This window comes from Apium graveolens, chromosome 5 (genome assembly GCF_009905375.1).
Source record: "Apium graveolens cultivar Ventura chromosome 5, ASM990537v1, whole genome shotgun sequence".
In the NCBI taxonomy this organism is placed as follows: domain Eukaryota; kingdom Viridiplantae; phylum Streptophyta; class Magnoliopsida; order Apiales; family Apiaceae; genus Apium; species Apium graveolens.
Window position 1 is genome coordinate 49,058,063 of NC_133651.1, and position 17,719 is coordinate 49,075,781.

The following is a 17,719-nucleotide window of genomic DNA, read 5'->3' on the forward strand; positions in this document are numbered from 1 at the left end:
GGTGCCCAGTCAACATACAAGGAAATTGGACGATCGAAGTAAACAAGTCATCAACTTGGGAAAAGAACCAGGGACGAAAGCTTATCATCTTTATGAACTGAATGGGAACAAAGTTTATGTTAGCAGGGATGTAACGTTTGAAGAAGAAAAATTATGGTTCTGGTGTGAGAAAATTGGTGGGGAAAACAGTTAACTTGGTGTGTTTACGGTCGCTGGAGATTCTGAGACAGAGGAGAGGGAACTCTGAGATGAGAACGACGAAAACGCAGGAAGCAACAGCCCACGCAGTGTACAGTTTGAAGCTGCAGAAACACCAGGGACACAGTCACCAGTGCCAAGGTTAAACCGTGAGGATTACGATGATAGTACTGAGCCGAAGAAAACCAGAAACCTCAGGGAAATATATGAGGAGACAGAGGAAATGCAGCTAGATGAGGAACTCTATTTAATGGAAATTGAAGAACCCATGAACTTTGCACAGGCTGCTAATGATCGAAACTGGAATATGGTGATGGAGAGGGAGTTATAGTCAATAGAGAAGAACGAAACTTGGAAATTAACTGAACTTCCTCAGGGTCAAAAGGTTATAGGTTTGAAATGGATTTTCAAGTTAAAGAAAGATGCAGAGGGAAATATCGTGAAACACAAAGCGAGGTTAGTTGCCAAAGGGTATGTGCAGGAACACGGAGTCGACTTTGACGAAATATTTGCCCCGGTTACCAGACTTGAAACTGTCAGGTTACTGCTGGTATTGGCGGCAAAAGAGGAGTGGGAAGTTCATCATCTTGACGTAAAAATAGCATTTCTTAATGGTGAAATAAGTGAAGATGTCTATGTGAGTGAGCCTGAGGGTTTGTGAAGTGGGGAAAAGAAAAACTGGTCTACAAGCTGTCAAACGCCTTATATGGTCTTCGCCAAGTACCTCGCGCTTGGTAGGCAAAGTTAAATGAATGCCTTGAGAAGTTGGGATTTAAAAGGTGCCCGTCAGAACATGTCGTTTACACAAGAACAAATGGAGGAGAAAAATTAATTGTTGCTGTTTACGTGGATGACCTCCTGGTGACAGGAAGCAGCGTGGCTGTGATCGAGAGTTTCAAAAACCAGATGAACCAAAGCTTTGAAATGACAGACATGGGCTTGTTGAGCTACTACTTGGGAATCGAGGTGCAACAAAACAAAGGATGCATCAGACTTAAGCAAACATGATACGCACGTAAGATTATCGAGAAGGCTGGTTTGAAAAGCTGCAATCCAACTAAATTCCCAATGGATCCGAAGGAACGAATTGACAAGGATGAAGAAGGCAAAGCAGTGGATGTCACACAGTACAAGAGCATGATCGGGGGTTTGAGGTATTTGGTACACACTAGACTGGATATTGCATTTTATATTGGGATAGCAAGTAGGTATATGGAGCGTCCAACCATGGTTCATCAGAATGCAGCCAAAATAATTCTTCGATATGGTCAAGGTACGTTACATTTTGGTCTGGTGTACAGCAAAACCAGTGGGAATAACATATTAACTGCTTTTAGCGACAGCGATCTGGGTGGTGATTTAGTCGATAGGAGAAGTACGAGGGGAATGTGCTTCTACCTGAATGAGAGCCTCATTACATGGGTTTTGCAGAAACAAAGATGCGTGGCCTTGTCTTCTTGCGAGGCGGAATTTATGGCTGCGACTGCAGCAGCGTGTCAAGCGATTTGGCTTCGAAATGTACTGAATCAGATAGCTGCAGAATGCAATGGTCCAGTGATTCTTTATGTTGATAACAAGTCGGCGATAGACTTGGCTAAAAATCCTGTATTTCAAGGGAGAAGTAAACATATCGACACGCGATATCACTTTATAAGGGAATGTGTTGAAAGAGGGGAAATCATATTGAAGCATGTAAAAAGTGAAGTGCAGAAAGCAGATGTCTTGACAAAAGCACTGACGGTGGCCAAGTTTGAGAAAATGCGAAGTCTGCTGGGAATCAAGGAACTGTCTGAAAGAGTTAAGGATTAAGGGGGGATATGTTGGTTTAATCTTTAACTTGGTTTGAGTTTTTAAATGAAGCTGATAACGTCTTGTTTTTATGTCTGTAAGTCATTTGTTTGGATAGTCATAGAAGTAGCTGGTTTGTAGGAGTTTGAATAAGTCAGGTTGTTTAGTAAGTGTAGGATGCTTGCTCATCATCGTGTCCTAGTTTGTAGGCATTCTGGTTTTTCCACGTTTCAGTTTGTATCGTCTTTATATTGGAAAGTTATCAGCAATAAAAAGATCAAGCCTTCTGGCAAGCAAAGTGTGAAGCTTTTCTCAGTTTTATATCATACAGTTAATACATATTTAGTAGCTAATATTATTAATAAGAGAAATGTTGACGGGATTTGATGCATATATGATTACATATTTATTGAGTATAAACATTCAAATTGAAAAAAATTAAATGGGAAGAATATTTTTATACGAAAACCCTTATAACCTGGCCACCTATAGAAATATAAAAAAATACAATGTTAAAAAATGTTTTCTTATTTTTGTTTTTCTTGATCAGTGCTCAAATATGTTACATTCATATCCTAACATTTTCATAATAAATAGAATCTCTCCTGCTCATCCTCTTCACAACAAAACAAAGTTGTAAAAGCAAATTCTCCTCCAATTCCCTAGCTAGACTGAAATGCCTACATCTATTATTACCACTGACTGCCAGTTTTGTGGCAACAGATTAAAGTGGTTCAAGCACCACATCCTGCACTTGGGAACCAACAAAACCGTTTGCACAGATTACGTTATCTATCTCCATGCTCCTTCCTCGTGTCCAGTTTGTTTTACCGTTCATGAAAATCCAGAGAAGCTTATCACTTCAAATGTTGTGGTATCTTGCGTGAGATGCTACCCATCTTCTCACGTAAATTGTATTGGTTCTCACCCCCACGCTCCTTATCTTTGTGTCATGTGTTCAATCCACAATTCGCCTCTCCTAGTTCTTGGTGATTCCAATGGAGGAAAGACAGTAGATAAGAATGCTGCCAAAATTTTCCTTGCTGCTTCCAAAATGGAGATGGAGGCTAGGGCCAAAGAGGCCATTGATGCCAGAGAATTGGCTCTAAAAGCCATTGAACACGTGGAGCATCTTAGAAGAAATAGTGCTAGTACATAAACAATAATAATATGAAAAAGGGAATATGAAATTTATATTTCAATTTTTTATTTTCTCAAAGCAATATACAAGTTTGATTTCTTATTATTTTAGTGTACCAAGTAAGAATTTTTTAAATTTATTGAGTTATATGTTATGTGGTTAATTAGGAATTGTGTCTATTAGTGGTAAGCAAAATTAAGAATTTATATTATGTAATTTTAATACATTATATTAGTTAGAGATGCACTTTTCTCAATATGTGATCACTCTACAAGTGCATGTAACCCAAGCTATGTCATGAGAGACAAGAATTAATTTACAAAACTCACAATTAGCTACATAATTAATCTATCAAAGGCGTCAACTTAAAAGCGAAATAGATCACCTCTATTGGTTTATCTTCTTCATTACAAAAACACTAACACATGAGAGCTTCATTAAAGAAAAATGGTTATTGCTCATTTGTATAGTTATTTCGCATAAGAAATTGCATTGGTTTTAAAATGTAGTATAATCGAGGATTATATTATTAATAGAATTTATTTGTCGAATATTTGTTCTGTTTTATTTGCTTAGACTTCGGGTTGTACAATTTTGAGTTCAAGGACTTAAAATAAGGATATACAAGTATCTTTATCAAAAAATAACTTGCAATATCTCAATATACACTACACACATAAATGGAGAACAAGTGTATCTTTTAGATAAAAGTAAGTAAATTTACATATAAGTGTTTAATTGGATAGATGTAAAAATAACAAATAACAACATAAAATATACAATGTTTAAGCAAAATACCTAATTTATGACCCTAGACTTTACAAAGCACCTAAAAAAGATAGCTAATTGCAGGGATACGAGTATCTACAATCGAAATCAAAAATATATTAAAATAGTCCCCTAAAAATCTACTAGAAAGTGGTCCAAGGAGTAAAACACTTCATAAACTAGGCGTGGACAAGCCTATTAATAGATGTTGATAAAATGTGGGTATTTTTTAAAATTTTGAAAACCAAGTTTCCCAAATGCTTTAAAAATGATGAATAATTTGAAAGGTATGTGTTTCTCAAGTGGCACACATGCTTGAAAATTTAGCACAAAAATCTTGAAACTGAAAGTAAATTAAGTTCAATCATAAAAATGTTTAGAGACCAAATAGATTTGAGTTTTTTTGTTTACCTAATAATCAAAAGCAAAAATTTTTGAAATAAAAGAAGCACTACTAGAGACTTTTTACTTTTAGGAAACTTTTTCTGACTATATTCAATATTATAACATTGGAATAAGCTAGAAATTTTGCACTATTTAAATTTTTTATATAGTTTTCTAATCAAAATAAATAAAATATAATTGACCGGTTAGGATAAATAATTTTAGGAAGAAAGACCGCCCGTTATTGGGAGACGACAACCAAGATATTAATAGTTGTTCGTTTAATATAAGTATAGTTTTATAATATTTTTTGAATTTTTTTCTGACTGAAGAGGTTTATATTAAAAATTTTACAACAAAATAAATCGAATATCTAGTACAAAAGAATTAATATAACAAAGTTCTTATTTTTGGATATATGATAATAATTTTATAATAATTCATGTTTAGATTATAATTTATTCATTCTTTATTAGTTGTTATCGGAATTCATACAAAAAAGAAGGTTTGCTAAATGATTTGGGAAGAAAGTAGGCTTGCGTTTGTAAGGATGACAAATAAGATAATAAAAGTTGCCTACTTTAATTTTTAATTTTGAACACATATATGTTTATCTGCACCGTAAACATAGTTTTATAAATCATATTTTAAATTTTTTTTACAATATAATTTTCCACCTCGAAAAAAAGATGTGAAGATTTAGTTCATCCCTAATAGTCTGTGAATGAGACCACACAAATGGTCAACTTTATATTTGTTAAAAAAAATAGCTAGATTATAAAAAACTGTGTGTGAAATAGAGCATGATAATTGGCTAAGTCAAAAATTGGTAGTAGGCTTGTCAATGGAGCGGAGGTCCGATCTCATGCGGTCTAACCCGAGCCTTAATAGATAGATATGGATTGTATAAAAAGAAAACCGATACGATAATACTCCGATATGATAAAGATCACATCTATTAAGAAACATATATGAATTTTCACTCATCTGATGCGATAAAGACCCGATCCGAAATACTAAACTTATATAATTATAAATATATATGTATATGTAAACTATATTAATATATATAATATATTAATATATATACTATAATAAATAAATATAATTACATTTATATTTATCAATGTTATTATATTAAATTTGTACATATATATTAACTATAATAATTCAATATAATTAATTTTATAGGAATCAATATGAATTATATTAATTTTATATTTAATTTAACTATTATCTCATCATATTAAAATTTGTTGTACACACCAGGTGTCGTCATATTTTAATGAGTATCATGTGTGTCGGAAATTATTTTCATACATAATATTTTATTTACAATTTTTTATTTTAATTTTTAAAATTGACAGAAATAATTATTTTCAGATATTTATCCAATTAAATTATTTTATTTTTATTTATTTATTTCATAATTATTTTGAACTAGACTCTTTTCACATATTTTCATTTTTTTCCACAATATCTCTGATTATAAAATAGCTTTTTCTGTTTAAATTTTTATAATTATTAAACCGTATTAAATTAATATTATTCATGACAAAAAACTTAAATAATCTAGAGTTCGATCCGATAATCCGAGATCCAAATGAATTTGGATATGGATTATGTTCTTAAAAATCCGAAAGCGATCCGATCTGAATCCGATCCAACAAATTTAAATGGATATGGATATGGATTTAGTCAAATTCGATCCAAGTCCGACATGCTGACAAGCCTAATTGGCAGTACTCACTATAAGAAAACATGTCATTATCGACCGACCAAATATTACTAAAATTTATTTGTGAAATATTGACATAAGCCAGCGATTTTATCGACCAAATAGTTGGTAAGGTTTGTCTTGATTAAAATTGACTGAACATAGTCGGAAATGACTTTTTAGGATCCCTTTTTGGTCAAGGACTAAATTCAACTACAATGCAAACAGGTATATCTGACAAACACTATCTAACATTATCTGTCGTTATAATATGTAATGATTAAGTCATAATGACGTAGGTTGTTAAAATCGACGGCATATTACTGACCAACTTATAACCGACCACATAAATGGATGCTAATAATACACAACTTGCACATCTATTACACATAGGCATCTAATAATATCTTTTTAAACAGACCAATCGAGGTTCGTCAATTTTAAAATTTTGGGCGGAATAATATCTTTTTTCCAAAATCAAATTGAACACCAAAAGAATAGAACAAGCCAAAACCTCGATCACTTATAATATTTGGGTGGGAGACACATATAGCCCTAGAATATGTACCTAAACTTACCTAAAAACCAATGCAATAGTCTTGTTTTACTAAGTTCTTATGTAGAAGTTAAGCACAAAATAAGTAAAGGACTAGGTTAGAGAAGACTAAAAGAGAAAAAGTTAATTTATAAAATAATTTTTAATAAAAAATCAAGAACTAACTAATGAAACAAACCCTATACGATAGAACATAGCTAGAGTAGGTGGAGTATAACTTTAACTTATTTTTGTAATAGTTCCAGTAATCCAATTTCTTTAAGTACTTTCTCAAAATAAAAAAAAACAAATATAAGTTATTCAGACCATTGAATATTTATTTTGATTAAACACAAAAAGTTGAGATCTTGTTTTACCTTAAGATGTTTAATCTTTATAGCACAATCACAACTTTTAGTTGAATGACTTTAAAGGAGGATATGTAAATAACTTAATCAAGAATATAACTTGCAATATCTCAATATACTCTAATAAAATAAATTAAGAAGGAGTATCTTCGAGACAAAAGTAAGTAAACTTAAATATTAGTGTTTCTTTGGATTGATCTAAAAATAACACCAGAAAATCTACAATATTTTGGCAAAATAACTAAAACACTCAAAAACCTCCAAAAAGAGGGATTGAAGGGATGACTCTTTTAAGCTATTAAGGACACTAAAATGCATTCAAGGAATTAATATCTTCAAAATATCTTGTCAATACAAAAAATTTGCCTCGAAAATATGCCTAAACATCGAAATTGCACGTAAAATAAGTTTAAAAATCTTAAAAAGTCAAAAATATCAGTAAGGATAGTTCCTTCGTGATTAGTTAAATCAAGAAAATGGTCAGGTTGCAAATTGAATAAAACTTTTTATGATAAATCAATCAATATTGAAATTTTAAAACAAAAGAAACATTATGACAAACCTTTTACTTTTGGATATGTTGAAAACTATTGTAATTCGATGTGTTTAGACTTAATTTTTTTCATTCTTTATTTATTATTAATATAATTCATAGAGTGAAATAGACTTTTATTTATGCGATAGAGTACATGAGAAAATGGAGAACATAGATGGAAAAAAGGTTAGGCATGAATCCATGTAGGCCCATCCAAGGTACTCGTTACACATGTGCACTTTACTCCATGTGATCACTCTACAAGGGCATGTATTGCAAGGTGTGTCATCAGAGAAAAGAATTGTTTTACAAATATTACAATTAGAATCGTAGTTTATCTATCAAAAGCCTTAATTTAAAGGAAAAATAGATAACCTCTATTTGTTTAAATTCTTGACTACAAAAACACGAACATGTGCCAGCTTCAATAAAAGGCATGAGAGCGCCATTAAAGTTATGTTGTTATTGCTCAATTTTATTATTATTTGGTTTTAGAATTTTTTTGTATCTAACCTTTGTGTTAAAGAGTAGAATCATCAAGGACTATATTATTCAAAAGATATATTTCTCGAATATTTATTTGATTTAGTTTAGATTTATTTGGAGTTGTACAAAATTATAATTCGCAAAAGATATCAATTAAAGGAGTATCGTATTCTACCCCATTCTACTATATTTTCGGACCTTACAACAAGTAAGTTAAAGAATGTAACTAGTAGTATATTCGCAAAAAAATGGTTAAATACATCTAATAAGTTGTTTTTAACATGTGTTCAAATAGCCTTCTTTTTTTATGCTCTAATTTGGAAATTAAGCTCAAATTAAGTAAATGACCAAGTTCCAAAAATCTAAAAGAGACAAAGTGCATTTAGTAACTGAGATAAAAAAATGGGTAGCTAACTAGTTGAAGTAGCACTATGCTTAGCCGAATATAGCTTCAGTAGGTTGAGTTTAGATCTAACTTATTTTAATATGAGTTTGAGTAGTCTAATTTCTTTTAGTCCTTTTAAAAAAACTCAAAAATAAGTGTAGAATTAGCTTAACCAAAACCAAAGACGCTTATTTTTATTCTTAAATATCAAGTTCAAACCACTTAAGGTAAAAATAAGATATAGACTTTTTATTTTTAACTAAAACATAGATTCATTGGTCTTTGGTTACTAGTCTTAATAAGTCATAATCACAACTTTGAGTTCATGAAGAAGGAAATATCTCAATATATACTACACAAAGAAATCAAGAATAAGTGTATCTTTGAGACAGAAGTAGGTAAACTTACATATAAGGGTACAATTGGATAGATCTAACAATAAGAAATACAATAGAAAATTAAAAACAAAATTAAGAAAAATAACTAATTTACGACCCTTGACCTTGCAAAAGCTCAAGCACCTCAAAAATATTTGTAATTATATGGTGACGCGTATCTAGGATTGAATTCTAAAACACATTAAAATAGTCACCAAAAATTCTTCATGAGTGGGGTTGAAGGGATGTAGAAACAGGTTGAAGTGCACAAAGTTAAATTCAAAATTAGGCATAAACACTTAAAAATTGGTCAGAAATTAAGCACTAAAACCATAAAACACAAAATTAAATTATGTTTAATCACAAAAGATGTTTAGAGGCCAAATTGAATTACTCTTTTTAAAACAAAGTATCAAAAGCTAAATTTTTTAAACAAAAGAAACACTACTACATAGTGATTTACTTTAATGCAATTTATTCGTACCAAATTCAATATATTACTATTAAAATAAACTAGGATTAAACTATCATTTTTTTTATTATGTAATTTGTTTTACATAATTTTCTAATCAAAATAAATAAATACAATTGACCGGTGAGGATAAATATTTTTGGAAAGAAAGGCGCCCCAATGTATTCGGAGATGACAATCAAGATAACAATAGTTGTCAGTTTTGATTTTGGACACATATGTTTAGATGGATGGTAAGTATAGTTTTATAATATTTTTGAATATATTTTTTGACGAAAGGTTTTAATATTAAAATTTAATAAACAAAAATAGACTTTGCCAAAAAATTTATATATTTATATCGTCAGTGCATTACAACGAAAGATAAATATTTAAAATATATATGAATATCGGAAGAAGTGAATAAATTCAGGTCATCATTAGGCCTAAATCCTCAGAAATGGCGTGAAAATTAACTCATAAGTAAATGATTAAGGACTATTTTCTTTGCAATTAATTAAGTCATGCAAAAGTTTTAAGGTTAAATCAAATCAGTTTTTTTACTCAAAAGTAAATGATTAAGGACTTGTTTACTTTTTAAAAGAAATTTCGGAACAAATTCAATAATGTAATATTGTAATACGCTATATTTTATCTATGATTTTTTTCAGTCATCCTTAATTTTCAACATAATTCGTATATAAAAATAAATAAAATATATTTATGACAAGAGGGTCGCGCTATGAGGTTTTTTAATGGTCTCGGGGGTAAAATATATTTCATATGTAATGGAGATATGCTCTTGGTCAGAATTTTACAAGCAATCTTTGAAGTTATGCATATATATTAGTATATATATAAGTGGTCCACTGCTCATTATCACCAATAATTTCGTAGATGACACATTTAAAGTTACGGGCGAGGAATAAACATGGAAGCACTAATGTCACAAAGCTCGTACCACAAAAGGATTCTTTGGTGAGGCATATTGAAAGAATAAACAATGGTCACACGAAAGGGCACCTAGACTTGGAATGTGCATTAATGTGTAAAATATATGGATCCCATCGAATCCATAATCCACCATTATTATGGTAATTATAATTAAAAATCCATCACATTAAACCAGCTTAAGGCGTGCTTTCTTAGTTCCTAGTCAGGGTTGCTTTAGGTTTTTACTGTTAATATAATTCATATCTTCGCTATGTAAGAATTAAAAAAAACTCCATTAATCTAATGCCTTAATTTGTGTTTATTATCATTTAAATTATATAATACCTTCAATTATCATGACAATATTAATATATTCATTAAAATCACACTGATTGATTTATTAAGATATCTAGGGTAGTTGTAATGTTTTGATATTTTTTATAATATATTAATTTAGAAAATTGGACATTAATTATTTAATGATATCAATGCGTTATAATTAAATTAGTTTGTGTAAGTTTATTTTTTCTGTAATCAGGGTATTGTTTTAAAAGTATTAGTTAAAAATATAGTAAGGATTTTGATAAAAAACTGTGAAGGCTTAAAAATAGAAATAAAGAAGAGTGAGGATTTGTAAAAAAAGGTTTTATTTTATCATTTAAGAGAAGAGTGTTGGAAATTGTCTATGTCAAGGATCAAGATCTGCCAAGGAGTCTAGGATCTGATAGAGGTATCATGATGTGTACCCAATCAGGATATGTCTAACAGTCAGGGTTTGTCAAGCCATCAGGATGTGAAGACTCTGAAGATATGATTAGATAAGTCAAAGTTGCGGGATAAATCACAATCTGTTGATTTAATGGAGATTGATTAGGTTATCACTTGGAAAAGCACACAACTCGAGTATTCTATAACCTACAAGCTCTTAAGAATATTGTTCTTGAGAGAGTTTTGTAACAGTTTATTAAAGATCAATCTAAACTGTTATTTGATTCATTTGTGCTTTATTATTCTTACTTTACTTCTGTGATAAATCGATTTGTTTTGGTAATTGTATAAAACCCCTCTTAAACAACTAGTTTACTAGGCAACAAGGGGTATCAGAGCGGTCATATTAACTCTTAATTTGCATAGATCAAATATATCTGAAAGTAAGTATGAAAGCATGAAATTCCTTTCCTGAAGAAAGCTGATTACTCTACATGGAGAGTAAAGATATTGATATTTCTTGAGGCTATTGATGATGCATATGTTGACATCATCAAAACCGGACCTCCCTATCCTGTGAAGTATGTGCCGATGACACCAGATGTTCCTGAACACTATATCAAGAAAGATAAATAAGAATGGTCAGAACCTGAGAAGGCTTCAATGTTTAGGAATTCAAATGTCAGAAAAATTCTACACAATAATTTGGATAATATGATGTACATGATGATTGTCTAAAGGACTGCAAAAGAGATATGAGATGCCTCGGAGACTTAGTGCCAAGCTACAATGGCAATCAAGAAAAATAGAAGAATTGTTTTTGTGCAAGAATATGAGAAATTTAATGGCAAGGCTGATGAGTCAATTACTGACATCTATGATAGATTCCTGACACTGCTCAATGATCTATCATTGGTTGTAAATGATTTTTTATCAATCAAACAATATTGAAATTTTAAAATAAAGAAAACACTGTGACAAACCTTTTACTTTTGGATATGTTGAAAACTATTATAATTCGATGTGTTTAAACTTAATTTTTTTTATTCTTTATTTATTATTAATCTAATTCTCAGAGCGAAATACACTTTTATTTATGGGATAGAATACATGAGCAAATGGAGATATAGATGGGAAAAAGGTTAGGCATGGGACCATGTATGCCCATCCAAGGTACTCCCTACACATGTGCACTTGACTCCGTGTGATCACTCTATAAGGGCATGTATTCCAAGCCGTGTCATCAGAGAAGAGAATTGTTTTACAAAAATTACAATTAGAACCGTAGTTTATCTATCAAAAGCGCCACTAAAGTTATGTTGTTATTGCAAAATTTTATTATTATATAGTTTTAGAAATTTTTTTTATTCAACCTTTGTATTAAAGAGTATAATCATCATGAATTATATTATTAAAATAATATATTCCTCGAGTATTTCTTTCATTTAGTTTATATTTATTTGGAGTTGTATAAAGTTATAATTCGTAAAAGATATCAATTAAATGAGTATCGTATTCTACCCCATTCTACGATATTTTCGGACCTTATAACAAGTAAGTTAAAGAATGTAACTAGTAGTATATTCGCAAAAAAACCATGGTTGAATACATCTACTAAGTTGTTTTTAACATGTGTTCAAATAGACTTCTTTCTTTATGCTCTAATTTGAAAGTTAAGCTTAAATTAAGTAAAGGACTAGGTTCCAAAAAACTAAAAGAGACAAAGTGCATTTAGTAACTGAGATAAAAATTGGGTAGTTAACTAGTTGAAGTTGCAGTATGCTTAGCTGAATATAGCTTAGCCGAATATAGCTTAGTCAAATATAGCTTCAGTAGGTTGAGTTTAGCTCTAATCTATTTTAATATGAGTTTGAGTAGTCTAATTTCTTTTAGTCCTTTTAAAAAAACTCAAAAATAAGTGTAGAATTAGCTCAACCAAAACCAAAGAAATTTATTTTTATTCTTTAATATCAAGTTCAAACCACTTAAGGTAAAAATAAGATATAGGCTTTTTGTTTTTAACTGAAATATAGATTTAATGGTCTTCGGTTACTAATCTAAATAAGTCATAATAGTCTAAATAAGTCATAATCACAACTTTGAGTTCAAGGACTTGGGATATTCAAATATCTTCATGAAGAAAATAACCGGAAATATCTCAATATTTACTACACAAAAAAATCAAGAATAAGTGTATCTTCGAGAAAGTAGGTAAACTTACATATAAGGGTACAACTGGATAGATCCAACAATAAGAAATACAATAGAAAATTTAAAAAATAATATTTAAAAAAATAACTAATTTATGACCCTTGACCTTGAAAAAGCTCAAGAACCTCAAAAATATTTGTAATTATATGGAGACACGTATCTAGGATCGAAGTCTATAACACATTAAAATAGTTACCAAAAATTCTTCATGGGTGGGGTTGAAGGGATGCCTTTATTAAGCTCTTAAAGTCGGTAAAACACTCCATAAACTAGGCTCACTGGTGACCAAATATGTTTATTTTAGTAAATTTTGAAGGAAGTGGCCTAGATGCTTTTAATGTGATACAACCAAACAAAACTACTTTGAAAGTATGTAGAAACAGGGAGAAGTGCCCAAAGTTAAATTCAAAATTAGGCCAACACACTTGAAATTGAGGAGAAATTAAGCACTTAAACCATAAAACACAAAATTAAATTATGTTTAATCACAAAAAATGTTTAGAGGCCAAATCGAATTACTCTTTTTAAAACAAAGTATCAAAAGCTAAATTTTTTAAACAAAAGAAACACTACTACGTAGTTATTTACTTTGATGCAATTTATTCGTACCAAATTCAATATAATACTATTAAAATAAACTAGGATTAAACTATCATTTTTTTATTATTTAATTTGTTTTACATAATTCTCTAATCAAAATAAATAATTACAATTGACCGGTCAGGATAAATATTTTTGGGAAGAAAGCCGCCACAATGTATTGGGACATGACAACGAAGATAATAATAGTTGTTCGTTTTGATTTTGGACACGTATGTTTAGATGGATGGTAAATATAGTTTTATAATATTTTTTGAATATATTTTTTGACTAAAAGTTTTAATATTAAAATTTAATATACAAAAATAATGTTTGCCAAAAAAATTCTATATTTATATGGTCAATGCATTACAACGAAAGATAACTATCTAAAATGTATATAAATACCCGAATAAGTTAATAAATTCAGGCTCAATATTAGGCCTAAATCCTCAAAATGGCGTGAAAATTAACTCAAAAGTAAATGATTAAGGACTATTTTTCTTGCAATTAATTAAGTCATAAAAAAGTTTTAAGCTTAAATCAAATCATTTTTTTACTCAAAAGTAAATGATTAAGGACTATTTTACTTTTGAAAAGAAATTTCGGACCAAATTTGAATAATGTAATATTGTAATAAGCTATATTTTATCTATGATTTTTTTTACTCATCCTTAATTTTTAACATAATTCCCATATAAAAACAAATAAAATACAATTATGACAAGAGGGTCTGGCTATGATATTTTTTAATGGTCTCCGGGGTAAAATATTTTTCATATGTAATGGAGATATACTCTTCGTCAGAAGTTTACAAGCAATCTTTGAAGTTATGCATATATATTAGTATATGTATATCAGTGGTCCAATACTAACTACCACCAATAATTTCATCTCAACTAGTGACACATTTAAATTTACTTGCGAGGAATAAAAATAGAAGCACTAATGTCACAAATCTCCTACTACCACAAAGAGGTTCTTTGGTGATGTTTCTTGAGGCTATTGATTATGCATATGTTAATATCATTAAAACAGGACCTCCCTATCCTTTGAAGTATGTGCCCATGACACCCGATGATGTTCCTGAACACTATACCAGGAAAGAAAAATCAGAATGGTGAGAACCTGAGAAAGCTTCAATGCTTAGGAATGCCAAATTCAGAAATATTCTGCACAATAATTTGGACAATATGATGTACAGGATGATTACCTGTCGGACTGCAAAAGAGATATGGGATGCCTTGGAGACCTAGTGCCAAGCTACAATGGCAATAAAGAAAAACAAAAGAATTGTTTTTGTGCAAGAATATGAGAAATTTAATGCCAAGGCTGATGAGTCAATTACTCACATCTATGATAGATTCGCGACACTACTGAATGATCTATTATTGGTTGTAAAAGATTATGGAAGAGAAGACTCAAACAGCAAGTTTCAAAGTGCTCTTCCTAAAGATTGGGATACTCAAGCCTCTATAATCAGACATTAGTATTACCTTGATTTACTGACACTGGATGAAGTTTATAGAATGCTAAAAATCCATTACTTGGAGATCCAACAAAGAAAAAATAAGAAAAGTTAGAAAATGAAGGTTGTAGCTCTAAAAGGGAAAGCTCTAGAAGAAGGAAGGTAATTGAAAAGTCAGATCCTGACACTGAATCATCCGACCTTGATACAGATATTGATGAAGATTCTGATATTAAATCTGATGATCCTCAAGGTATTGAGATGGAAGCAATGCTGGTGAAAGGCTTTAGAATGACGAGGCTTGCAAAACCACAAAGGAAAGGTGGTTTCAACAAGAAGTACTCTAGAGATGGAAAAAGCAAATTTATAAGAAATGAAGGACAATACTCCAAGGGAAGGAAGTTTGATAAAGTCAAGGTGACTTGCACTACAAGAAAAATATCAAAAGATATCATACATTAGATATCGGTTGACGGTGCATTGATGTTAATAGTGTTAATGACATCACCCCGTGATTTTCTGATGTCTTTGTTATTTCAAGTCATCGGTTATTATTAAACCGATGTCTAAACTTCATAAAAAAATAAATTTCGCGCCCACCTTTATTTTCCCACGTAGTAAAAATCCCTTTCACTTTTTTTCCGAAATTCCCCCCTCCCAAAATTTTTCACCCTTAACCAATTTTTTGTTCCCCTCATTCCTCACTCTAGATAATTAAAAACTAAAAACTAAAAACTAAAAACTAAAAATTGAAAATTGAAAACTACATTCTCTCTCGAACCCCTCTCTCGAACCCCTCCCTCTCTCGAACCTCTCTCTGGCCGCTTACAATCTCTCTTAACTCCGTTCACCATCTCAACTCCTCTCACATCTTTCTCGATTGGTCACAATCTCTCTGTTAAGCTTCTCTCTTTTAAGGTCTATACTTAGATAAGTATTCTATGTACTCGAATCGAACTAGTCTTTTCTGCATGAAGACCAGTTTTACAAATTGAGGGTTTTTGAATTTGACACCCTAATTTTGTAAATTGGGGTTATTTTCAATTTCAAACCCTAATTTTTTTATTAATTCAATATCTTTTGATGTTCCTAATACTTTTTAATTTGTTGTATACATGACCTATTTTGATAAAAAGAAACAAAATTTTAGGTAATTTGGGTGTTTTTGTCTATTCCTTTGTAAATTTGTTTATTTTTTTATTTTTGTAAATTAGGTTTTCATTTGTTTGTACTTTTGTAATTTTTGACTTGTTTTTGCTGAAAAATTGGGATGTTTGATTTTCCTATCGTCGGTTAGTTTCCTTTTTTAATTATGTTTAATTTTGTTTGAGTTTTTTTTTATTTTTGTAAATTGTTGTAGTTTGAGATTTTATTTTTGTAAATTATTGTAATGAAATTTTAAATTGTTGTAGTTTCCTTTTCTAACTTTAACGTGCACTTAAAATATTTATAAATAAATGGTGATAGGTCGATATCGATGTGTAAGCTATGTTTAAAAATAATATTTTTTCCCTCATTAATTTAGAAAAATTCTCATATAAAAATGAATAAAATACAATTGTGGTAAGAAGGGAGGTATTTTAATGGTCTCCCCTCCAAAATACAATTGATATCTTAGAACAAGATTAGTTGTAAAATTAGTATTATTAGCCCAACTTTTATTTTTAGGGTGATCCCGTCCAAATAAAATATACACCCTTTAAGTTAAATATAATTCATTTACCTTCTTGGACTATTATCCGCTAAATTTTTTGGTATAGAATACCTAAATCCTATGTAAATAACTAGAGTTAAGGCCCAAATATCAATCAGCATGGATCTCCCCGGCAAGTCTTTTAACCAATGAATTTTCATAAACTCCCAAATCCCAATTAAGCCTACTTTGAGAATAATTTATTTTTTTCATTAAAGCATAAAATAATATTAAGAAACACCCAATTATTTACAAAGTTATATAAGTATGAGAATAAAATCTCTTAAAAATATATATAGAGATATATACTCTATCAAACACACTTTTTTGTTATATTCATAACAACAATCAAAGGATAAAGTTTAGGAACTTTCCTTACTAGGGTAAGTAAAATGAAAATAATATTATGAATAAGAGAGTAAATAGATTTATTTCATACATATATATATATATAGGATAAAAATAGTTAAATTTAAATGTATTTTAACTATTAAACTTTTTCAATCTCATGACCACATGCTTACACCATGCTAATTCTAACAAACAAAATGAGTACACACTAATCATTTATAAGAAAATATATAGAATGTAATATTCTCAACACAAAAAAAAAATTGAATGTACCATTTGTCTCAAGATATTAGAAATGTTGACCGGATTCGACGCATATATGATTACATATTTATTGAGTATAAACATTCAAATTGAAAAAAATTAAATGGGAAGAATATTTTTATATGAAAACCGTTATAACCTGGCCACCTATAGAAATATAAAAAAATACAATGTTAAAAAACCGTTAAAGTATCTTATATGATACCACTGACTGCCAGTTTTGTGGCAACAGATTAAAGTGGTTCAAGCACCACATCCTGCACTTGGGAACCAACAAAACCGTTTGCACAGATTGCGTTATCTATCTCCATGCTCCTTCCTTGTGTCCAGTTTGTTTTACCGTTCATGAAAATCCAGAGAAGCTTATCACTTCAAATGT

At 30.2% G+C, this 17,719-nt stretch overlaps 2 protein-coding genes across 2 annotated transcripts; both read left to right on the forward strand.

Moving 5' to 3' along the window:
* Positions 1-1,266: 1,266 nt before the first annotated feature.
* Positions 1,267-2,007, forward strand: LOC141660042 (secreted RxLR effector protein 161-like). The gene has a single exon (XM_074467002.1). It carries the CDS (start codon positions 1,267-1,269, stop codon positions 2,005-2,007), a length of 741 nt encoding a protein of 246 aa, XP_074323103.1.
* A 655-nt stretch (positions 2,008-2,662) lies between these two features.
* On the forward strand, positions 2,663-3,145 carry LOC141660043 (uncharacterized). Its single transcript, XM_074467003.1, has one exon. It carries the CDS (start codon positions 2,663-2,665, stop codon positions 3,143-3,145), a length of 483 nt encoding a protein of 160 aa, XP_074323104.1.
* Positions 3,146-17,719: the final 14,574 nt, after the last annotated feature.

Coding starts and splice junctions, on each gene's coding strand:
- LOC141660043 (XM_074467003.1), top strand. CDS start 2,663: ATGCCTACATCTATTATTACCACTGACTGCCAGTTTTGTGGCAACAGA.
- LOC141660042 (XM_074467002.1), top strand. CDS start 1,267: ATGGATCCGAAGGAACGAATTGACAAGGATGAAGAAGGCAAAGCAGTG.